This window comes from Ciconia boyciana, chromosome 8 (genome assembly GCF_034638445.1).
Source record: "Ciconia boyciana chromosome 8, ASM3463844v1, whole genome shotgun sequence".
NCBI classification, from domain to species: Eukaryota; Metazoa; Chordata; class Aves; order Ciconiiformes; family Ciconiidae; genus Ciconia; species Ciconia boyciana.
Window position 1 is genome coordinate 33,616,076 of NC_132941.1, and position 24,953 is coordinate 33,641,028.

General features: G+C 40.7%; 1 protein-coding gene across 1 annotated transcript; it reads left to right on the forward strand.

Moving 5' to 3' along the window:
* Positions 1-1,459: 1,459 nt before the first annotated feature.
* On the forward strand, positions 1,460-10,428 carry LOC140655656 (rho GTPase-activating protein gacY-like). Its single transcript, XM_072870406.1, has 5 exons — positions 1,460-1,627; positions 4,435-4,609; positions 4,810-5,019; positions 6,785-6,968; positions 10,326-10,428. The coding sequence occupies exons 1-5, from the start codon at positions 1,460-1,462 to the stop codon at positions 10,426-10,428; spliced, it is 840 nt and encodes a 279-aa protein (XP_072726507.1).
* The last annotated feature ends 14,525 nt before the right edge of the window (positions 10,429-24,953 follow it).

Here is a 24,953-nt window from a genome sequence, read left to right on the forward strand (position 1 = left end):
AAGCGGCACGGCAGGACTGCCCACACCACATCCCCACCGCAGCCTCCCCATGGGGCACACGCTCCAGCTGCTCAGCTCTTGCCCACCAAGAAGGGCTTGCTTTCCTATTTGGCTGGATGCTTGGAGACTCCTGAAGCCGAGACACAGATCACTAGGTTAGCACAAAAGGCTGCTTGCAGTTTTGAAGGAAACTCTGAAATGAACAGTAAAACCTTGGTTAATTATTTTTCTTGCAGCTATTGTTTTATACTGCTGCTGCCAGTGGATTTACCTCTGCCCTCTCTCACAGAGATCCTGTTGTTCCTAATGCTTCTGTAAAAAACCTTGCTTTCTAAGGAAGAAAACTAAACATTTCTGTTTTCCTTTCATGTTTATTCTTTCTCTATCTTTTTGAGACACCAGCAAGCCTCAAAAGCAGCCCTTTCGGTAGCTGGAGGCCATGCCCAGTGAAGAGAGTACCAAAGCAAGCCCAAAGGTCCCCCAGCCCCTCACGCCTCCCAGGCCAGGGCACTGCCTTTCCTCACAAGCCTTCCCCTGGGCAGCAGGGTGTTGGGCGACCAAAAGTTTTGGTTTTAATTTAGGTGTGGCCCTTGAAGTCAGGGTGGCTGCTCAAAGTACCACACATCCTATTCATATAGCTGAAGTCCTGCAGAGACTGACTGTGACCCAGAGGTGGTGAAGGAAGGGTTTGCATTGCAGCCACACAGTATGAGCAGTTATATGTTTAATTTGTGCTGCGTGCAGCCTTCTGCTCTTTGTACCACAGCAATGCGAGAAGAAATCATCCCTCGGAACTGTGTTACTTCGTACAAAAGGAAAATCCTGTCCAGGGCTTGGGTCTCCTTGCTGTGACTGAAGTGAGATTTGCAGGACCACCTCTCCGGCAAGCCTCGTGTGCCCTCTAGCTGTTGCAGGCTTTCTGGGAAACCAAAAGGTCTTCATTTTCTATAAGCCTCACTGAATTTTGCTCTTGGACCCAACGGGCAGGTCTTGCAAACAAATTCTTCAACAATTGCAGTTAGAGGAGCAGTAGAGATGAAGAGGCTGATTGCAGTCGCTGCTGCCTTGTTTGCCCTGTGATGATCCAATAGAAAAAAATTGTGCTTGCTGCTCCGGCTGGGAATTTGTTGCTTTAAAAGGTATTTGTCTAGAGTTTACATGCTCAGCTGAAGCAGGATGATTCCTATGACATCTAGTAAGATGGAGGGTGGAAATGTTCTCTGGGGCGGGGAGCAAAGAGTTAGAGAGTTGATGGTTTTGGTTTTTTTTTTGCACAGGACTTCTGTGAGATGTTTCTCTGCAGACAGCAAATTGCTGCCAGCCCATGGGCACGGTTAGCTGGGACACTGGTGGCTCTGAGTGCCTTGTACTTTTGTCTGTCCCAAAGGGACCCAGTGAAGGGGGGGAGCTGCTCCTGCTCCAGCTGCCTTGCAAACACGACGATAAAGGATGTGAGGGCATGGAGGGTGGGAAAGCACTGTTTATGGTGGCTGGAGGGCAGAGGCGGAGACAGAGGATTTTCATGCAGCAGGGAGGGGATGTTGCACAGCAAAATGCCCCCTGTATCCTCAGATATGAGCACTGGACAACATACTGCTGTGCCAGAGAAGGGCAGTCACACCATGAGGTATGGGAGGACCAACATATTTTCTTCTCTCTTTTAGCACTTTTATACGGAGCAGTGTTGGGGGGACAGCACCGTCAGCATTGGCACTGCCTGTGGGCCCAACAGCTTTGAACAGGCTTAGCTGTGAAGTGGGTAATGTCATAGGGTGGCAGTGCTGGAGGGGTCAGGACAGGGCCAGGGCCCCTCAAGCAGCCATAGCTGTGGTGATGGGTTCAGGTGGAGCACATCTGCAGCGACGGGGCCAGGCTGCCCCTGCCTCCTGGGGTGGTGGGGAGGGCTGCTGAGCAGACACCAGCAGGAAGCCATGGGGTGGGGGGGTTGTGTGGGGGCCCCTCTCTTGCTGTCTTGGGAGAGGGTGGGCTGCTGGGCAAGGTGGTATCTGCCTCCAGTTCAGCCCATGGGCAGAGCAGGTGAGGGGGCCGTGGGGAACGGTGGTGTTGAGGGGAGGGCTGAGCTTTGCATGCCACCGGCCAAAATGGGCTTGGGGAGAGTCATCCGTGCTGCGGGAATGACCCATGCACCATGGAGAAAGGGATTAAAAGCCCATTGGGCCGACTAAATCAGCCAGCCTCTTCTGGTGCACAGCAGGGTAAATGCATAATTTTCTGAGGGCTGGAAAGCGGAGATCTGGTGCAAGCAGAGGCGTCAGTGAGGAATTTTTGTCCAGACGTGAACCCTACTCTCTAGGGATTTATCCATGTCCTGGCTGCACCTGGATGGTGGGGGTTGGCATGCCCTAATGTGAAGGTAAGGCTGTCACCTCTGTGAGGGCTCTTCTCATGCCAGGTGGGCAGGAAAGCCATAAACCATAGCATTTCCAGACCTCATCGCAGGATCTTGAGGAGAGGTAAGTGAGCTAAAAATCTGCACTATTTTTTAAGTGGTATTCCCTCTACTAAGGAAGAGGGAATCGCCTCTGCCATCTGTGCTGAACCAGCAGTCCAATGCATTGACAGAGTAACTCTTGCTTTTCTAGTGCTCCACCAAGGGGTCTGACTCAGCACCTGTATTTTTACTTTTTGCTGTGTTTTGTTTTTCTTTTGTATGTACCTACCAAATTTGTATTAAGAATCTCCCCTGATTAGATTTAACTGCAACATTACTTGCTTCATTGTGGCTTATTTCCTAGGAGAGGCTTTCTATCTGAAAGAATTATAGTAGAAGATGTTGGGCTTAACAGCACCTACATCTTCCATCTTTCAAAGGCTGGATGGATCCTTACCAAAATGATTGTGCAGGTGTTATATAAATATGTATCTATAATATGTATACACCGCAGGCCATCTCAAAATATTTTGTTTACTGCTGTTAGCAGGCAGAATGGACAGCATGTAGTATGAATATCTGCAAACCTGCACTGAAAAAAACCCACTCAAAAGTAAATATCAAGCACACGATCAGCGTGCTTCAGGAAGCCATGCCACTGTGTGTGTTAGGTGCCATGGAAACATCTCCTGATGGTAACACATCCATCAGTTGTGCAACGTGACTCCGGAGGCAAGCATTGGCTACAAGGAATCCACTTCTACTAGTAGTTAATTTCTACCTTTGACAAGGATTGAAACTACTGATTAAGATGATGCCTAGCAATTATGCTACGATAAGTTAATTACAGAGGAGCAGCCCAATGGCTGCAGTTAGCTTTGGCCAGACTGCATGGATTTGTGAAGGGACGAAAGGTGACAGTGTCTTCTGAGCAGCACAGCCGAAATACTGACGGTCTCCTGCAGTCTAATATGGGAGCAAGTGCCTCCCTTTCAATTTGTGTAAGTGAACTTAAATCTGGCTTCTTGAGTCCTTTCTTATATCCTTTCTGATTTCTGAGAAGGCTGTGCTTCTTCCCCCAACCCAACTGCTGCATCTGAGAAGGGAAAGAGGAGGTATTTAGAGTAATATATCATAGATACTTTAGAGGCTTTTTTTAACATCTTGCAGCTTGTATATAAAAATTCTGTAAAATACGTTTGATACATGCTGATATTGGTTCCTTTTAGGTAATTATTAACGCTTTAGCATTAACATCACTTTCTAAGCTTGCATATGTAGTGAAAGAGCAAAATGAAGTCTAGGTGTTTCAGTGAGTGTTTGTGTGCATTCACCATGGCAGCGCGGCTTCACAGAGCTCTGGCTCGCAGCTTTACTGAAGGTGTGTGCGTTATGAGCTGAAAAACAGCTTTTCTGTAGTGGTTCAGCTACAAATCTGTAGGAAAGTCTTTCCTTTTTCCCTCTGAAAACACAGTAATGAAAACATTTAAGAAGAGACTATTTTTAGAACGTGTTGGGATGATGCTACAAAAAATTAAAATCCCCCTTTAAAAAGAAATGCAGATACTGTTTAAATATTCTTGATGCAGAACTGGTAAATCTGGGTGTTCCCAGTTTGGACTTCTGCATTTATATCTTGCATTTTTTATCTTTGTGAATTGGGTAGAAATTCACAACTTTCATGGGGCTGGAAGGCTGTGCACTAGCACTCGGTCAGGTTTTTCCTGACTGTTGGGGCTCTTCTTGAGGAAGGGGCTTAGCAACCCCTCCCTGCCCTAAACAGGGCATCTGCCTTGACCTGGAGCCCCATTTTCTCTGAATGTAGGTGTGAATGGGTTTTATTAGGATTTACCCAGTCACAGGTCCTGTCTCAGCTCTACAGAAGAAGAATGATACTAGTATTTTAAGAACATGCAGTAGAAGTAAAATCTGTACTAAGATACTATAACGAGGACAATAATTTTACCTCAGATGTAGACCACTGGACCTTAAAATAATAAAAACCAGTTTCTGCTTATCATTTGCCTGTTTTTATTCCCCAGAAATCATTATCTTCTATTCAAGTCAGGCACACAACAAATAAAGTCTCGCCAGGTCTACAGTTCAGCAGAGAAAGAAGCACATTTGGTGTTCCTCTGGAAACCCTCATACAGGATGCAAAGCAATGTGGAGTTCCTTTTCTTGTGACACAGATGGTGGAGTATCTAGAAGTATTTGGTAAGTTCATGTTTTCTCTGGTTGGTCTCTGAAAACTGTTGTTATTTGTTTAAGCTGTACTTTTCAGCTGTAACTGCTGAAAAGTCTCTTTTTACAATTATGCTTTCTTAGAGGAGTTCTTGCTTTTTGAGATCCAGTTCTTATCACACAGGCATGGTAATGCAACCATTGCTTACTGTTTCATATTTCTTCTTAAACAGGCCTGGAGCATGTCGGTATATTTCGAATCAGTGGCTCAGTAAATAAAATCAAGGACTTGAAGCAGAAATACAATCAAGGAGAAAAAGTAGACCTTATTAATGATGGAGATGTTGATTCTGTGGCCAGTCTCCTGAAACTTTTTCTGAAAGAACTGCCAGTGGCTCTTTTTCCAGACAACATCTGTTCTAGCTTGCTAAAAACTTTCCAAGGTACAGAATGGGCACCTTCCAAGCTGCTGTCCTTTCTCTGACAGTGACAGATAATGTGTTCATTGCACCTTCCTATAAGCAAGGATTTAAGTTTCCTTAACCCGAGACTGATGTTTAATTGCTTTTGATGGACAAGTCTTCCATGAACTTGTCTATAGTCTTTTTTTGAATTCATTAAGGCTTTTGCCAACGTCCTGTGGGAAGGCATTCTGCAATCCAGTCCTGTATTCTTTGAGAAAGTACCTCTTCTGCATGCTTTCTTTTTAAATTGGATACCTTACTTGTTACTGGGATAACATTTTTATTTTTATTCTAATCACCATCATAATGCTGCTTGTGCCTTTATATAGCCACTGCCTCGCTGCTCTCTTTAAGGAGCCTCTTTCTCTATTTAACCTTCCCTTGTACAGGAGCCTTTTTGTACATCCCTGTTCCTATTTAGTACTTTTTACTAGCTTTCTTATAGTCTCCTTGGACAGCAGTGTGTGGAGAAGCATGAAGAGTTCAAAATACAAAGCTAAGTTGAGTACCTACACCAATACACTGTCTAGTTCCCTATTCCTGTCTAGAATGGCTGAGCTAATGCCTTCAGATTATTCTGCCCGGTGATTTTGAGTGATATCTAATTCAGGTGTTTGCATACAAATAAGTGGGGTTTGTGCATTAGATTGCAGGTTGCTTTTGTTCAAACTTCATCTGCTAAGTGCCAAGTTATGTACCTGTTTACAAAAAAGAAAAAAAAGAAAGGAGAAAAAGAGAAAGGAGTAATTTTCATCAACCATGAAAGTCTGTGCTGAAAGATCTACAGGTTTTTGCAAGAACCTTGTTTTGACTACCCTGAATAGTCTTGCTGTTCTTTTTTTAAAAAAAAACAACATTTTTTTTTCCCCTCTCTATCCCCTTTTCCATATCTCTCATTAATAGGTTGAGCAACATGGGTCTTGGCCTTTATGAAATGTACTTTTTAGGGCTAAAATTGCCGTTTAGGGCATGATTTGCTATTCACAATGTCAAAGCTACGCAGATGTGTCCTGGTGATCTATGGCAAATTTGAGCATCAGCTGCCAGTTATTGAGCAGTACTGTCACCTCAGTTCTAATAACCAGGAGACTATCATACTAATTCTGAACTGCTGATCAAATAGAGTTGTTTGTGAACCCATTTTCTGCCTTGTAACTCTTCTTTGAAGAATGAAAACCCAAAAAAATTGCTAAGTATCCCCAATTTAGATTTTTAAGCATCTCTTGTGTAACTACAGTTGCATATTTATAGAGCAAAAATGTTTTGAGACTGTGAGCTACCAATTAGTCAGGAAATGAAGATAATGGGGGGTGAAAGGCTACATTTTCTTCTTCCTCTTAATGAGAATCATACAGCATGTGTAAAATCTCTGGGGACAGTCAGGGCTGACAGTCTTGTATCATCTTTAAAGGCAGCTTTAAGGATTCAGGTACATGACTACTGCCTGCAATTCCATTAAAAAAGCAGCAAGTGCTAGATGATTCTGTCATAACAGGAAGAACAGCAGAAACAGTGTATATAAAACTGAATATCTGGAAAATCCATGGTACTTAAATATTAATATATGTGAAAATTGTTGTCACAATTTAGTGTACAAATTCTTTGTTTAGGACATATTTATTCTTTACTTTGCTCTAATATATTTTAAAACCTTCCCTCTTTCTCAGATCTATAATAATGCCTATGATGAAATTGTGTTATTACTAGGAATATCTATGTAATAACTTTTTCCCCCCCCCTCTAGAGCACAAAATCCACACAACAGAATGCATAGAGAACCTGAGGCAGTTGCTCAGCTGCCTGCCCAAAGCCCATCAAAACCTTCTTCAGTTCCTGTCTGCTTTCCTGTTAAAGGTAGCAACGTACAGTGCAGTGAATTTCATGACTCTGGAAAACCTAGCCATTGTGTTTGGACCTGCTCTTTTCAGGTGAGTACTCTCTATTTAGCTACCTTAAATAGTACTACTAGATCACACTTTACAATGAGGCTTTCTGACATAACTGTACGTCCCATAGTAAGTGCAGCATTTTGAAAGTTAAATGTTTATATAGTATATTATGGGCAGATGTGACATTCTGAGCTGGCTGACCACCTTCATCTTGTTAGGCACTGACTGTACAGGGCCAGCCTCAAGTAAGAAACTGTCTGAAAGAGAAGAGGCATGAGGAATGGAGAGCTGTTTAATGACGACTACTCCTTTTTTCTTAGCCAAGCTAAGTGCTGGCTGTGGAGGTTACTTACTTGTTAGCCTTGATCCTGAAAAGCTAAGGCTGACTTTGACCTTTTAATAGCATTTGATATCAGAGAAAGGAATTTCCTCTATCAAGAAAGAGAAGTAACTTATTCTCCCCTTGCCACTAAAATGCAAGTTGACGTCCGAGCAGAGGCCAGCTGAGCTTGCAAGCGGTAAGTGCTTGGCTGAAGCTAGAGAAGGTATGTTTGGGATGATGGTAAGCAGATGCATAACTGGATGCTAAAAAAGAAAGGTGGGAGGGCATATGTCATGCAAGTCAAGGTGGTGAGAAGGAACAGCCTAGAGGGATCTGATAACGGAATATTTTCCAGTGAAGCTTAAACGATTTAGTTCTTTATCCTGTCCTTCATGTTGACACTAGCAGATGTTAAAATGTTTATACTTGTCTTACAATTTGTAAACCTTTGTTTTAGTGGATCATAGCCATTCCAGTTTAATGTGAACTATAAGCCAATGCCACTTTGCAAAATGTATATGTTAACAATTAGTATTTTCTATGCAGTAAAAAAGGCCTTGTTATTTTTCACATTTTTTGTATGGCAAGCCAAGTAAGTTATTAAAAAGATACATTCAGCAAAATTGGTACCAAGCATATTAGAAATCAATGACAGGCTTTGTTTTGGGGAAATGTGCTCTTAAACCTTGCTGCTGTTTCCATAGGTCTCTATGTTTGTGCCTGCTTACCTGCTCTGTGGGCTTATCACCAGATGTACCAGCTTATAACCTTTGCAGGCGTTACAAGTAAAAGGACCCTTACTTTAGCAAAAGTACAGCTAGGGAGAAGAATCTAACAACAGGTAGTGTGGTAGGAGTTATGCCATTCACCCCTCTGAGAATAGGCTTCACCATGGAGGATATTCAGTGATGGAACAAAGCAGTTCTACAACCAAACTCCAAGTTCCTTAGTATCTGCATGCTAAAATCAGTAAATGAGTGTAGGCAGAAGAGGTTTACTTCCCAGTGTCTGGACTAGTTGTGAGGTGATACTTATAACATAAACAGGTAAAAGGCTGATGTCAAAAGGCCTTCACCAAAAATCTATCCCTTGACCCCAACACTAACTCAACAAGGACTGCACTGTCACTCTTCTGCCATCAGGCCCCCTTCACTATCACATGGGGCTTCCGTGCATGAACACACACGCAAGAATACTTTATTTTATTCCTTTATCTCCATTCCCAAATTCTCTGAACTTGTGTCCATTGATTTCTATATCTAGACATAAGAATCCAGTAGACTCCCTTATTGACTGATGAGCTGTTTCAGTTTTTAAGCATCCCACTCTTTTTTGGGAGATGGTCCAGGTACTTCTGAACATGCCCCTCTCTCTGGTTTTTAACGTATGCTTAGGGCTAAACTACATGCTTGTGGCAATGACCTGCCTGAGAAGCCTTGAAAATGATCAGCATCAGGTTTCCCTGCCAGAGTGACTTGTTAAGAAAACCACAGCTACCATAACTAGAAGTATATCTCCTCTATGAACATTAACTCCAGCTTTTTACAGTTATTCTGATCTCACTAGCTCTGGGAGAGAAACCAGTAAGTGTATAACTAGTGGTGTCCTTGGAGAGTTACCTCCTAGGATTACGAAAAATCACCTTTTTGGTAGTCGGGCAGAGAGGAGAGCCTTGCAACTGGCAATTTCTCTCAGTGAGATTGCTGTACCACTTCCTGCTGAGTGACCTGGGGCCTCGAATGGTTCAGAATAAACCATTTGTATTGTCCTGTACAGCAGCAAAATTCAAGGTAGTCTAATGTGGCAAACCTTATCTGCTGATACAGGGAATAAAGTCATGAATATCCTTTATGTCTTCCAGAGCAAGAATTAGTGCAATTAGCCCCCGCATTATGAAACATTTGGCAGCCAGAGTGTAGATTCACTGGAAAGTGAGACACGTTGGGTAGTACTTGCTATAGTTGTTCAGGCAGAACGTGAAGGTTATGGAAAGAACAGCTCTAGATCTAATCTGCAGAAATGTATACCCCATGCGATTGTTAGAAATAACCTCCTGGATGTAATGTCAGCTCCACTTACGGCACTAATTCATTGCAGGTGTTAAAACTGTTCTGCATGTATTCTGGCAATCTGTGTTTTTGTGCAATTACTTCTTCCTTTTTTGACATTAAAGAAGAAAGTAGGTTGTTTATAAGCCTTTTTACTTTAAATTTTTGATCTATTTATATTCAAGTGTAAATTCTGTCTGTGATTGTCACCTGTCTCAATCTGTTGATGCTTTTATTTGTGGAGACCTGTCATGCTTATAGTTTCACTGAAGTGACTGAGTTAGAATATTCAGTAGTTGGAACAAGGAACACATATGGGCCTTGGGGACCCAAAATTAGAATATAAAACTTGCATATAAAAAAGCATAACTGAGTAAATTTTTTTTAATTTTACCTTAGTCTCCTTTGCAAACCAGCTCCTTCCGATTTCTTCTACTGGCCTTCCTCCCTCATGCTATTTTTGTCCGTGAGACTGAGTTAATCTTCACTGCTATCTTCACTGCTGTTAAGTTGCTCTACCTTTCACATTGCTTTTCTTTTTTATTTTTGACCCTGGCATCTGTTTCTTATCTTTTGAGACTTCAGTCTTAACATCTGCATGATGCAGTTTTCATGTCCTCACCTCCTTGTAGGTAAGGGAACCAAAAACATAACTCTTAGGTCAAGTATTAGGCTGGCTACTCCCTAGACTTTCTTTGCTAAGCTCCACTCTTCTATCAGCTTCTACTGTTGATTTCTTTCTGCTCATCCTCTGAACTATTTATTTCTATTGCCATTCATCCTTCTTCTTGTGAGCTGTTTCATGTCCTGCTAGTCTCTGTAAATGCCAAGGAGAACATGTTGCTTTGCTTTTATCAGAGATCCAGCTGATGTTACTGAAATTTCTATGGCTCCTTTGTTATGCCTTGGTAAAGAGATTTCTGCTACTAACCTCAGTAAGTAATTCTTGCATGAGTGCACAAGGATGCTAGCCAACCAGCTGTTTGCTTCTACTCACTTTGACTCATTCTTTCTGTAAATTTGCAGCAAGCCTCTGCCAGCAGCAAACCTTGGCAGATCTCCTGAACAAAGCCAAGGCAAGGGACTGTATGGATTTTCTAGCTTGCGCTTTGTGGCAAAGCAACTTTGAAAGGTTTAGACTCAAGGAAACCAGTAGCTGATTCCTGATGATCAAGTTTTAATTGTTTCTTATTTGTAGTGATTGTTCTCCTGTGTTTGATTTGCACTACAACTGATGACAGGGCTTTTATGGTGAAGTGCAGAATATAATTCAGTAGCTGTGCTCTTCCTAGGAACAAATTCCTGGATTTAGCAGTGTGTGAACATGGTTCCCCTATTGTCAGCCTGATAATATGGTTTCTGTTAGCAGCAGAAGTATCTGAAGAGGCAGGAAGTGATTATTTTACAAAATTAATTAAAAGTCATTGTGGAAGGTGGCTGCAGAGCAAACTAAAAATATATTTTCTATATTTGGAATACATATGTGTTGCCACCGGTGGATATCTGCAGATGAGCAGACATTGATATTTGGAGTCAGCTGTAGGGTTGCATCCCAAAGTATAGCTTAGCTTTGTTTTAAGATGAAATGAGAACTGGGCACCCAAAACACAGGCTGCTAGTAAGGGAAAGTGGGACCCAATAAGCAGGGCAAGAGCTGTTTAACTTCATGAACAACTTGTGGAGTGCTCCTTGCCAGTAAGGAGTTAACAGCTGGTAGAGATGGATTCAGGAACATATGCCTAAGTTAAAGAAAGAAGCTGAAAAAGAAGGCAAGGGACTAAAAGATTGCTTGTATGGCCTGTGAATTGAGGGTGTCAGTGTTTGGGTAAGCAATGAATAATCTCTTAGGATTGTTGTATGCAGGAAAGGCTGTTGCTCGGTCAGCCAGGTTTTACATGCAGGCTTGCTTTTGTGGAGAAATTGAGTCTGTCCTAAGAATAGGAATCCAAGAAGGAGAAATGTTAGCCAGCCCTTAAGAAAGAATTGATGACACAGTAGTTTATCCTGTAAATCTATCTACGCTGTACCTGGCTATAACTCTGCTTAAACGATCTTCTTTCAAAAGGAGCCCAAACTCAAGTTCTTACAGAAACAACAGTAAATTTACACAGAAGAACGTGAATGAAAGCAATTAGACTGGGCCCAGTACTTTAAAATCACAAAAGAATAATGAATGTACTGATTTGGCAAACAGAAGACTGGTGTGTGTATGTCTCCACTTTAGCTTCCAGAGTTTATGAATTTCTTGTTTAAATATTAATATTGTGCTGGGTGGAACTGAGTTGGTGCAGCATGGCTGGAGAAGCTGGATTAAGGCGACAGCATTTATGTAAATGTCCTCCAAGCTTCCAAATAGTTCATGGGGGGAATACACAGTTCCTTCAGGGAATGAGATTAGAATCGCATATAAAGAATATCTTGACTTTAATTAAATGATTCCAACTTAGTCTACTTGCGTGCATAGTACAAGTTCAACTACTATTTATTAAAAAAAAAGAGAGAGAGAGCAAGAAAGAGGGGAAAAAAAACAACCAAAACCCAACCTGTTAATGGGAGCATCCCAAAGTTCCACTGCATGATGTGCCTGATGTCTGTGAACTTATAAATTATTACAATGAAACAGGTTCTTACCTATGGTTTTTTTTTCAGGCAGTTCCAGTAATAAGACATTCTAGCCATCAAAGTTCCCCTTCATAAACTAAGCTAGAACAAAATAACTCTCTTCCAGCCCCAGTGTCAGTGAGTGATGGCAGATTTCTGGGGCTTTTTTTTGGTCCTCCTCATCCTTGCTTTTATGAACTTCATGTCTGAGGTACTGTCAGGTTCTAGCTATCTTGCTGTGCGGCCTCAAAGAGGCATTGTGTTGTGAACCATTGCAGCAAATGTTGCATGGGGCTCCGTCCCTGCGAGGCTCCCAGGGTTGTGAACCCACCAAATTAAGTTGGTCCCTGTCCCAACAATTGTTTGTTGGAAATGAGGCTGGAACTCCGTTTTATCCAGTCACCCAACTGGCTGCTTTGCTGAATTATCTTGGGTACTGGGGGGCTCCCTGTGTCACTCATCATTAGCCCCTGATCTGAGAGCTCCTAAACTTAATCCATCTCCTCTTCCCTTAGGATCCCTGTCAGTCCCTTGGCTTGTGAAGAACAAAGGCTTTACAATGGCCTCCTGCTATATTTGCTTCAACACCATGAGATGATTTTTGTTGACCTGAACCCTTGTTTCTCACAGAGACACGCAGATGGCCTTCAGGTAAAAAAGTTATGTTAATTGATTCAGCAAGTAATCAAAAGTGCTTCATTAGGTTGGAACCTACAAATGGAAATATATTTGCTTATACATAGTGTAAGTAATGACTTTAGCTTGTTGCCAGCAATGTAAATATTCATCATATGCCTAAGCTAGTGGGGAAACATGAGTGTTTAAAATTCCAATTTTGAAAAAAAATGCAAGTGCAAAAGTAAAAGGTCAAGAATAAAATCTCAAGTAGTTCCACTTTATCTTAATGCCGAGCTTTGTTAGATCAAAGCCACTGGATTTTTCCTCGAGTAAAGCACTTTTTATTTTGTGTGTGTGTTTGGCATACATTGACAATGCAGGAAAGCAAAACCAGAAGAGTGAAAACCCTCTCACCTTTCCAGAACTCTGTGTACATTTCAGCCTCTCCTTGGGCATATTTTTTGCTTAACATTGTTAGTACTTTGATTCCTTTTTTGCCTTTTTTGTCAAAAACCTCCTGGTGGAAGAAACATAATAGACAAATGCTGGTTTAGGAAGAGGGTCAATATAAGTCTTGTTTTCAGTTTGTGATGTGATGTATCATTGCTGCCTAACTTGAAATTGATTTTTAGAAAAAGACACGAAGGAAATGTTGTAGCAAAACCTACAGTTTAATACTGCACCATGCAGTTCCCACACATCCTTGCAGTTCATGACTAGATTGATAGCAGTGTGCCAGATCAGGTGAAGGATTATGAAAGAGATTTGCATTGCATATAATTGTAGATCATGCTGCTCTGTTTGTGACTCCTTAATTTCCTGGCTTCTTTCTCCAAGTATCTCTGTTAAGGAAAACCAGTAGAATTCTAATATGAAGTCAAATTCAGTATTTAGAGCATATTATATATCCCAAACTGAATATTGAGACTGTAATGCTCCTTGGAACCTTTCTTGTAAATCCTGTACAGCCATAGGTACAGAGAACAGAATACACTGATACAAGGATGTTTCTGAAATATTCCTGCTATGTCACACGACATGGCTCCAAATCTAAAACTAGGACCGTTTCGCACAAAGACAGTGTTGGAGCCCATGCCTGAGCTCCCCTTACTCTCTGAAGATGTCCCATGTCACTACCGTTTTTGAGAATTCCTGCAACCTGTACTCAAATGAGCATGCAAGATCAAAATATTAGCTATCCTATTATATCTGCTTCTGCTTCCAAAACTAGAAGAAGCATCAGCAGCTAAAGGAAATTGGAAAAGTATTAGAGAAGCCAGGAAACCTGGCTTTCTATTGCAGTGCTTTTGTTTTAGAAGCAACTTTACTCCCTGTAATTCTGCAAAGTGTCACAGTCTGTCTGGGATTGTGGTGATGTGGGAAAGAATTCTGCTGAAAAGATCCTTTCAAGTTCTTTAATAAAAACCTCAGACAAGGCATAGCCATGAGGCACTCTCCTGCTCTGAGGTAAGCTTATGAAAGAAATCCCATCTGTGGGTGAGAAGAGAATTCAGTATTCTGTGGTTGATCTTGTTTTTATAAGACTTTGTTTTCTGGCAGGAAACCCAGCACATTGGATAGGTACCCTTCATCTTTCATAATATAACAATTGCTCAAAGTCCACTAAACTGGAAACATCAAAGTTAGGTTTACAAACTAAACATATTAAAAGTGCATGTTCTAGTTCCAGCAAGGCAAGCAAAAAGTGAAATGTCAAACCTGGCTCAGATCCCTTGTTGCTTCCTGGAAATGGAACTTGCTTTTATTGGCTGTTTCTCACCAAATAACTTAAAGCAGTTACACAGATACTTGCATTTGGACTACTTAATTCCTGTGATTTTTTTTGGGGGGGTTGTTGTTGGGGTGCCCTTGGACTACTTAATTCCTGTGATTTTTTTTTTTTGGTTGTTGTTGGGGTGCCCTTTTCTTTTCCCACTTCAACATTATATGTTACCCTAATTAATTGAGCTTTAACAGATTAAAGCCATGCTAATCTGGCAGGCATGCCATACAGCTGACATAGGCTTAACCTTCAGTTGTGTTGTTTGTAGGCTGAGATGGGCAAGACTGATTGTTCCTGAGCAGAGCTCTTAGTATCTTGAAGTACCAGGAGTCATCCCACTTGCTCTACTTCTGCAGGCTGATTCAGACTGACAGACTGGGAGAAGAATTTGCAAGTTTTTGAATGGGACCAGTCTAATAGTTCAGAACTATTACCCTGGGCTAGATAGTAGACTATTCACAGCCACCTATTCCATCTAAAGATAGTGGTTTAAAAGATATATCCAAGCTAAAATATATCCGTATTTTAGCTTGTCCTTTTTCCTGGCCATTGTATGTTGTACATATATTTTTTTTTCTTAAAATGGAGTTGGAATGCTGTAAAATCCTGCCAGTTTTGTTTTGTTGGGTTTGGGGTTTTTTTTTTATTTTTCCCCCTGAGAGTCCATTACCATTTAAAGCTGTCCTATAACCTTCTGTCCTAACCGACAAACTGCACTGGCACTAAACTGATTCTCCTATTTGGCTTAAATCATTCTTTAAAAAGAGGTTAGACACTTTGGTGTTTGTTTTGACCTGAGGCCTCTCTAGATAGCTGTGTTTAACCTGAAGCGTATCACTAGCTGTGTTGGAGGTGTACAAGATTAGCTTAACTTCTGCAGTGTAATTAAATTATGAACCAAACCTTGCTAATAGCAATTTGTCATGCTGTTTTCCCTCATCATTTCTCAATCTTATGTTCTAGATAAAAGTTGACTATGGAATTTTTTTGGCATCTAGTCCCAGAGTGTTTTTTCCATATCTCCTTTTTGTACAGAAGTCATAGATAAATCCTTCCTGAATTATGCACAGTACCTTTGTCTTGCAAACAAACAGAAGCATGACTTTGTGGGTGCATGCAAGCCACTGCATGTATCTCCATCAAAGCATAGGATTCGTTAGAAGAAAAGCCTATGCCCTGAGGAAATGAGTCTCATTTCTTGCTTTCTTTTCTTCCTTTGCCCTTTTATGCATGCTTCATTATATATCAGTAATGCTGCAGGGACTGCTTATTGATTGGATCTCATGTACCTGCTCCTACAATCGTGGAACCCCATTATAAAGGGATTGCAGAGATCCAGGGGGGCTGGGCAAGTGGAGCTGGACAGTATCCTGGGCCTGCAGGTTGACCACAGACACCTCGGAACGAATTTCTGGAACTGCAGTGTGGTTTGGAGTTGGTCGGAACAGTGCAACTGAATATTTCATGGAGACTTTATCTACTCAAATTATGGTTTTGTTGGGAAGGCTTTTGTGGTCTGGAGAGTTTTGTCAGTCTCAGGTTTTCAGCCTTTTTCAAAGAGGACATGGGCGTTTTGGCATTAACCCTGTTTTGTGAAGAAAAAAAAAAAAAATGCGGTGCCTCACTCTCATCTGAAGTTGCTATAAAAAAGAATTGTGGCCTCCCAAATGGACTGTCCTCAATTTGGAGGACAGTAATAATTTAACTGATATTCTCCTTTGTTAATCCCATGACAATGCTTGTGGAATTAGTTGAAACCATTCAGAATGAACAAACAGACATTATCTCATGACCTAGTAAACTGAAATTTCCAGGTTAGACTAAATTGTCTTGTCAAAATAATTTTTCTTGGGTAGTGGAACATTGGTCCAATTCCTATTTGTGGCTCTTAACAATTTTTCCTACGTTTAAACTGGTACAGGTCTTGATTATGTTCTTTCCTTTAAGTTCTTTGCTTAGCAATGATAACTTTTAGTTGGGTTTAGATATAAACATAGCAAATCCTGCATGTACCATGTGAACTGCCAGGAGATTTGTCAATGTTTCTGTAGGGATTGCTGTTACATTATAGAAAGACTTCTTCATATTATTTCCCATTCCACAGAAAAAAGTATTTTCCCTAACCTCTGTGAATTTAGCAAAAGCATGGACTCATTAAACATTAAGTTTTAATTTTGTATTTGAGTACTGCCCAAACAGAAGACTGGATAAAAAATGCAATACATTGAGGATCAAAGTAGGACCTGGATCTCCACAAAAATTGTGGCCAATAGATTGTAAGGATGTATTTTTTTTCTTCTGGGTAAACAGTGTAGAATATTTTACTGACTGTAGGCATAAGGATTTGATAAAAACCACTGTGGCCTAGACAAGTGTGCCTTAAAACAACCAAAGCGAATGTAGCTGGAGTACTCATTACTCCTTCTAGGTCTTCAGTGCCAGAGCCTTTCTGCCTGTCGGTGGAGGGAATAAGGCATGGAGAGAGCGAGGTGCTATTTCTGTCCTGTGCCTGCGATCTGCAGAAGACTGTCCTTTGTACTGGAGATCTGTAACTTGGAAATGACAAGTGTGCCTGGTCTCAATTTTTAGGGAACCGCAGGCTGTGGAGGGAATGTCACTGATTTAATGTTTGCTCCAGCGTTGCTGGGGGTTTCTCTTGACTTGTACAAGTGCTCTGGGATACTGCTGTCACATTTCAACCCCTTTCTATGACTTAGTGGATTTTGCTGCTATCCATTTTTCTCTCTTCCCCCTCCCCTCAGTACGTTGATTTTTATAATTTAATTTTTTGGCTGGGGAAGGCTGCACTAGGAGAGAATAATGGCAGGAGAAGGTGTGCTGTGTGTGACAGGAAACACACCGTCGGCTGTGCTTTACTGTAACAAGCAGCTCGAACACAGAAGAGGGAAGCTGGTCAAACTGAAATCCTGTGATTCTTTAATGCAATCAATAATACAAGAACAGAGCTCAGGCAATCACACTGGCTGATTACACTGATCACTGTCTTTCATTTGATAATGATATAAAGTGTGTGAGAGGGGAAGGTCTTTCTAAAAGGTCTTTCTAAAGGGGAAGGTCTTTCTAAAACTGGTCACTTACAGAGGCCTTTCCTGGCTTGGAAAAAAATGTTTTGAAGGCAGTATGCTGTACAGAAACCAACTACATGGAGACTCGTCTTTGTTACTTCTCAGTCTGTGAATGCCCGTTTTCAGTTTTGCTGTGAACAGAGCATCTCAAAAGCCTCTACCATAGGCAGGCTCACAGAACTTATGCTGATTGCAAATTAAGGAGTCTTATCTGCAATGTGTGAGGGAAAGTAATACCTGATGTGTTCAGAGCGGCAGCTTTGCTTACTAAGATCAGCTACGCTACAAGGAAGAGAATTATAATTAATCACCTAGTGTACACATTAGGATAACACAGATTTCTGCTTTCAGAGGATCTGTGTGGCCTTCCTCTGATGTTTTTAAAGTCTACCACAACACCTAAACCTAAGATTCGTGGCTCTGAGATTTTCAGACATCTCAAGGCTGCAATAGAGGATGAAGCTGGCAGCGTTTTCTTCCACTTGGTGTCAGCATTGTTCTCTCTCACTCCAGAGCTGCTATTTGCTTTGAACATAACCCTTTAATATGTTCTGAGTACCTATCTTAAAATTAGGTATTACATTTCTATTTTTGTAACGTATCAGAACATCAGCCTGTTCCTTCCTCAGATAATTACTGATATCAGAGAGGCATGAAGGAAGGGTATGAATTCACCTCCAAACCATTATGAAATGCAAACCTTTTTTATTGTATGCTCGTGTCACCTTCCTTACCTCAGCAGGACTACCGATAAAAATCTCTTACCACTTTTGTATTCATTTGCTTTGGTGTACATGAGCAATTTGATTTGTTTGCTGATGATCAGGGCTTTTTGAAAAAACATCATCAGAAGTGAAGTCTTTGATAAGAAAATCATCCCTTGGCAAATTAAAAGTATTTTTGCTGAAAGGCTTGTGATATGTAAGCATCAAAATATTTCAGCCTTTTTACTTGTTATTGGCTATAATATTAGGGGGAAAAAAAAGGACATTATTTTCAACCTTTAGTGGCTTTTCATTTCATGCAAGGTTAGGGATGGGAGTGGGAAATGTTTTCAGAAAAGCAGGCAAGAAATGTAGAATAAAATACAAACCTGAAAAAAAATTCCACCGTCAGAAAAAAATCAAAAGAAGAAAATCCCATTTTTCATTTAACTGTAGTTAATTGTAGTTCATTTAATTGTAGTTAGTTGCAGAGCTGTGCAACAGTGAATTTAATAGGCATATTCTGAATGCACAGATTCCCCTCAAGCTGCCTCCCCCATGCCTCAGCGATTCCTAGACTATTTTGTTCCTCTTTAATTGGTTTATTTCACCTACTCTAGCAAAGATGCAAACATGCTGAAGCACTTTTAAACAACACGAGTTGAGGGAAGAATAGGGCTAGCACTTATCGTAGTTGCATGCAGAAAGGCTTGGCTGAATCCTGAAAGCATATTAAGATGTTAGAGCGTAAACCAGTTTCACTCTTTCCCAGTTTATTTGAGGTTTTGCTGTAAAGCAGAGTCTGCAGCATTTAATTTCTTTGCTTCAAGTAAAAAAGGAAATGTATGTCCATGAGTCAGCATTTCTGCTAAATAATTTCCAGAACTATGAAACTAAATACTGGGTACCTTTTTATTTTGCTGTGAAAAAGGAAAGGGATGAAATATGCCTGTAATAAAAATACAAATGCAATTGAGCCAAAAACATGAGAAACAAAAGGAAATGTATGGTGAAGTTGCGTGCTGCACCTGTTCCCCAGGGTTCATGGCTAGAAAAGATTAGTCCAGGTTATCCTGATTTACTGATACATCTTTTTTTTTTTTTTTTCCCCCTCAAAAAAGAAAACAAAGAAAAAAAAAAAGAGAGATTTGCGGAAAAATTGGGGAGGAATAAGTGGAAAAAGCCTGTAAGAGTATTATGGAAAAACCATGATACTTCAGCAAGTTTTAATAAGAGCAAATGCACACAACACCTCTGTATGTGCTTTTTTTCCAAATGCATTTCTAGTCAGTTCAAAGACCGTTCTTAATTTAATCGAACATTACTGCAGTTTGACTTTGCACGCACGGGTTGGCTTGTGTGGCTGGTAATTTAGATGGACGCTTGAAGCTGAGGTTCTGTCAACAACCTTAATTCTGACCTTTGAATTTTCACTGACCATCTGCTTTAATTAGATGTTGCCCTATTTCCAGAGGACTGCAGATGCGCATACAAGGATTCTGGCTAGTAAAGAAATAATAGTGTGGCCTTAGGCTGTTCTGCCAAGTGGTGAGGTAGTCAGCTGTGCCTGGACGTGATCATGTTAAAGGATGTTGATCAGGACTGAATTTTTCTGTAAGCTGTTAGGAGGACAAAGAAATACTTGAGGGGCTGCTACTGTTTGATCCAGCATTGCTTCCAGTATGCGACTGGAGCTTTGCCTGGGAGTTGCTGGTGTCACTGGGCTGCATGCAAGAACAGCTGTAGGAGCTCAGCTTTTGATTACTTCAGGAGGCTCATCATGCCAGCATCCATGCACGGGGAGCTGGGCAGAGGGGGAGCCGTTGGCCAAATCCACAGGTTAAAACCAGCCTCCCGTCCGTCTTGTCCACGGGGCGGCCGAAAGATGCAGAGGTTTCCCGAGCAGAGGGCTGCTGGGATCTCTGCCTGGCATTGGCCGGAGAGAGGCCTGGGTGCTGGGTCAGGGAAAGGCTGATCCCTGCATAAACCCTGCGGGCGGGGGAATGGTAAAGCTACACAAGATAAGTATGTGGGTGTAAGTATAGAAGGACAGGCGATGACAGGGAGTCCTTTATAGATCCTAAACTCTGTAGCTTTAGGACTTTTGCGTGTTTTATTTATACTCCCCCCCACTCAAAAAGCAAAACAAAACAAAACCAAAAACATTAGACTGAATGGGACTACATTGGAAGAAACAAAATATTACTTTTAAAAAAAAGTAGAAAAAAAAGGCAAAGAAACCAGTCTTGGTCTACCAGTGTCCACATGATGGCTTTAGTATTTTCGTAGAGTTGTGGTGGAGATCAAGTGAAGAAATTATGATTTAGAACTCTTTATCTGGTATTATTTTAGTTCTTTACTTCCTAATTTTATTTTCAAACTCTCTGGGAACTACATGGAAAGCTTTGAGCTTCATAATCTTTTTCATCAGTCAATACAAGAGGACCATGAAGCAATAATAAACAGTGAGTTAACTTTGGATGTATGCAGCACACTGTGATTCAAAACCATCCAGTACTTCTAAAAATCTGTTTGTCTTTTGCATATTTTCACTAGGAAAGTATAGCAAGCAATCTACTGCTTAATTGGAAGGAATGATGTATGAATTGAATATTTCCTTGATTAAATATCTGATCTGCTGCTTTGCTTTACTTCTAACTCTTGCTTTCATGTCCTTAATGTTTAGTCTAACCAAATTCCTAGCTATTTTGCTAACCATTTATATTCCATAATGCTTTCCATGCTTAACCAAAATGTGGTTGGGGTGGGAGGTGGGAGAAGAGGAAGATAAGCCGTGTTCAAAATTAAAATTAAATGGGCTGTAGAACAGTACAGAAGAGCTGTATCTGTTTAATTACCCTTTGCAACCACTAAGCACTAAGTTCATGTAAGAAGCTTAAGCAACTTGTGAAAACTGCTGTTGACAGAGCCAGCAACCTGCTGTATTCTAGATAATCAAGGAGCTGTGCATGCCTTTCTTGTCACCTGCCCTTAGTAATTTGTGTGTTACAAAGTACATAGTCTTTTCTTCTTGCAAGTTATAGAATAAAGATGCTTCTAGCAACTTTCCAGTTGCAGGCAAACTTGTCAACTAAAACAAAATCTCCTTCTGGATCTGCCTGGAGCATGAGTTAGTTATGAGCAGAAGCAAACAGTGTTGACTTCTTTTCCAGCGTTCCCTATCCCCTGTATTCACATGGTAACAAAGTCACTGCGCTTTCTGATCAGAGAGACCATAAGTAGATGAAATCTAAATCCAGATCCATGTAAATGTCATTCCTTATAAAGTCTATTTGTTTCTAATGTCTATAGCAAATCCAGATCCACATCATTGTCATTCTATATGAAGTCTGTTTGTTTCTAAAGTTTCTAAAGCAAAACAGGGAGGAGATTAATTCATTTGTATGCTTAAAATTCACAGATATGCTGTTTCTCAAAGGTGTGCTTAGGGACCTCCTAAACCATGATTTAAAAAAAAACAAACAACTTCGCAAAGCTTTGCTCTGATTTCTGTGTTTAACCCCTTTGCTAATACCCGAGATACATATTTCTAAATGTGGTTGTTGCATTTTCCTCTAGTGAAGCCTACTTTATTTCTTTAGAGAAGTTCATATCAAGTCAAAATCAAAGAAAAAAATATGAAAACCTTTATGTGCAGAAGAGGAGGGCAGCATTTTTTACATTCTTATTAAGCTGTCTCTCTTGAGAAGCTTGGCACTGCCACAGCCACTCTAGAAAAGGAAAAGAAACTCTTTAAAGTGGGATATGGTAACTTCAATTAAAGGACAGTACAGCTCCTAAGACTACTGAGGGCAGTGATGGATCTCTTCAACTTCTTTCCACTTAATAGATTCTACAATACGTAATGTTCCCTTCTTTGAAATTTTTATATAGCATGGGGTTTCTTTTTTTAATCAAAATTAACCAGAGTTGAAGGGCTGCTGCTGTCCCTGTATGGTCTTCGCTTGTGGCTTTTCAATTAGTTGAAAGGGAAAAAAAAATCAGTAGTGGAAAACAGAAGAATAAATTAATTATTTGGTATCAACTTACAATTCACTTCAATGAAGAAGTTGAGAGTGGTGTCCTCATCTCACCCTGTTGCAGCTCTTCCACTCAGAACAAAATATTAATTCTGGAAAATGCTACAAGGTCTTTAGGCATATCCTTTCCCCTCCCCCCCCCCTTCTCCCCCCCCTCTTCTCCCCCCCCTTCCCTCCCCTCTCCTTCCCCCTTCCCTCCCCCTTCTTCCCCCTTTTCCGCCCCTTCTCCCCCTTTTTCCCCTCTTCCCCCCCTTTTTTTTCCCTCTCTACCAACTTTTTTTTCCTTGAAAGTGAAAAAGTGTTATATACTTCTTTGAAACTGTTGCTGTTACAAAGTAGAACAAACACTGGGCATTAGAGAGATTCTTTATTTTTACTTCTTGTTCCTTGTTAAATTAAAACCAATAGGAGAAAATTTTCACTACTCCGATCCACTTCACACCTGTTAAACTATTGGCTCTTTGTCTAATATGATGCTAAAGCAAGGAGAAATGACCTACTGATAAATTAGGTATTGTACTGATGGAGGTGATGTAAATTGCTCCTCGTAGAGAGGGATGGCAAGGTTTCTTCCCTACCTCAATGCATCTCAGCCTGGTTCTGCAGCTCTTGTTGCAGAGATTTTTTTCCTAGGAAGGGAAAATGTTGGAGAAAATCCTAGTGTATTTCATGTTCTTCATTGGCTGTCAGTTGCTTTGGGTGGAGATTGAAGGCCCTTAGTCCAAATGTTAGAAGCCCTCAATGGATCAGTGCCCAGCTATGCTGCTAAAAAGGTTATTCCTGTATCACTTCTACTCTGATTTGTGTAGCTGATGTGGTGGAGCTCCTTGGGTAAAACCACTTTTGACTCTGAAATGATCTTGTGGAGAAGCGAGTACTATTCCTGAACCAGAGTACTTTCAAGGCTTTTTACAGTATGGAATATTTTACTTATGGCAGAGAATTTAGTATGCTCTTGACAAAAAATATCAGCTTATTGTTTTCTTGTGCTCTGCACATACAAGAGGCAACCTCCCACCATAGCAGAATCAGAGAACGTGTTCCATTGTGAATAATGCTATGCCAGTCTCATTACTCTAGGTGGTGCTTAGATATTATCATGGGCAGGTTGGAATATCTTCAGTGAAGTGGAACAAACATTTTGAATTACATAACAGCGACTTCTTGAAATTTTCACGGGGTATCTGCATTTTTTCCTCAAATAGGCAACAAGCCAACAAATTCCAACCAAAAAAGCTCACCATGCAAGTAAAACCGCACAAGGTTTGAAGGCATGGTTGGGTCAGCCCAAAAGGTTTGTGTTATCTGAGGCAGGTATTCCATGGTAATCCTTGGATGCATCATGAATTAACCATGCACGTGGTTCATTCACCAATTAGTAGTGAAGTAGGGGTAGTGCTATTTTTCTTTCGTTAGTCTGATGCTAACTGATACTGTGCAGAACAGCCCAGTGCTGTGCAGAGGTGCTAGTGCTAGCTCTATGTTACTCGATAGGATGGATAGGGCAAATTAGTTTGGACTAGCTATTTAGCTAATGTAACTGCTTTCAGTACCTGTGGTAGCATTGTCACTACGTGTTTGTTTCCTGGATACATACACGTTCCTGAATGTCTTATGCATGTACCAATTGTTTTTACATGATGAAGTAAAACAAGTTCAGAGCAACTGGCTGCACTAGGATGTGGCCAGGGAATCTCTTTCATGTACTTTTTTTGTATTTGTATGGAAGGTGGACAGGAGTTCAAAAGGGTGACTGCAGCCTCAACTGAACCTTTGAATAAAAGCTCTTAAATGCCAGAAAAAACATTGGATGAGTTTTCTTCAATACTGTCTTTCTTACTGAAGAGAGTATAAAAAAAAAAAGGAAAGAAAAAAGGTCTGTAGCGCTTACAAAAATTCTTCTTTATCTTGCCCTTGCCATTTTGAAGACTTAAAACCTGATCTGAAGCGTAATCCAGAAAAATACGTCAAGAGGATTTGTTCATAAGCGTACAGTGCGTTGACATCAGCAAACTCTTATTATGACTGTCATGTTCCCTATCTTGAAGCCTCATTCTAATCTTCTGGCAGCATTCAAGTTCGGTGCTTTCCATTTTGATTGAATTAATTAGTGAAATTTGGATGATTCCCCAGTTCTGAAATTGTCAGAATTTTTTTAACAGGATGTTTTTAAAGGTTATTTTTCCCCTAGTTAATAACAAGTAGGACATCTGACTACATTCCTGTATTGTTTAAATTGAAAATACATTGCCCATTTGGAAGCAGAGAAAATGGTAAATGAGAGCTATATTTACGTACTTATCTTGCCTTTAAGTTAATCTCCCGTTACTAGTCTTGAGCCTTTCAGGTTGCTATAGAAACTGCCAGAGCCTCCAACTGTGCTTCCTCCAAGACTTAATTGCATTCTGAGTTTCATACGCTCTCTATTAACCGCAGCAGTGGCAGACACAAGCACATTGCAGAATGAGTTGAATTAATGGTTCAATATGATGTATGCATTTTTTAATATTATGTTTCCATATCCCTTTTCAAATTTTCCTTTACCAGCTGGTTAAACTCTTTTGTAACATGTAGTGATACCACAGGGATGGATTCTCTCTGTTTGCTGCCACTATATTTGATGTTTTCCAGTCTCTGATGCCATCAGAGTAGCTGCAAGAGTCATTAGTTGTAGGGACTTTTTTTTTTCCTTAGAGAAGTCAAATTATTCATGAATTACCTTAGCTCTGCTGAAGTTTTTGAGACTTCCCCTTCAAGTCTGTGAAGGCAGACATGGAAGTGCATACCTGCTATCTCAATAGCTCTGGTAAGCTTGTTCTGAC

Bases quoted from the DNA above. Each gene is read 5' to 3' on its own strand.
- LOC140655656 (XM_072870406.1), top strand. From the start codon at position 1,460: ATGGAGGGTGGGAAAGCACTGTTTATGGTGGCTGGAGGGCAGAGGCGG. The intron at 1,628-4,434 runs GTATGGGAGGAC...TTTATTCCCCAG, and splicing joins AAGGGCAGTCACACCATGAG to AAATCATTATCTTCTATTCA. The intron at 4,610-4,809 runs GTAAGTTCATGT...CTTCTTAAACAG, and splicing joins GGAGTATCTAGAAGTATTTG to GCCTGGAGCATGTCGGTATA.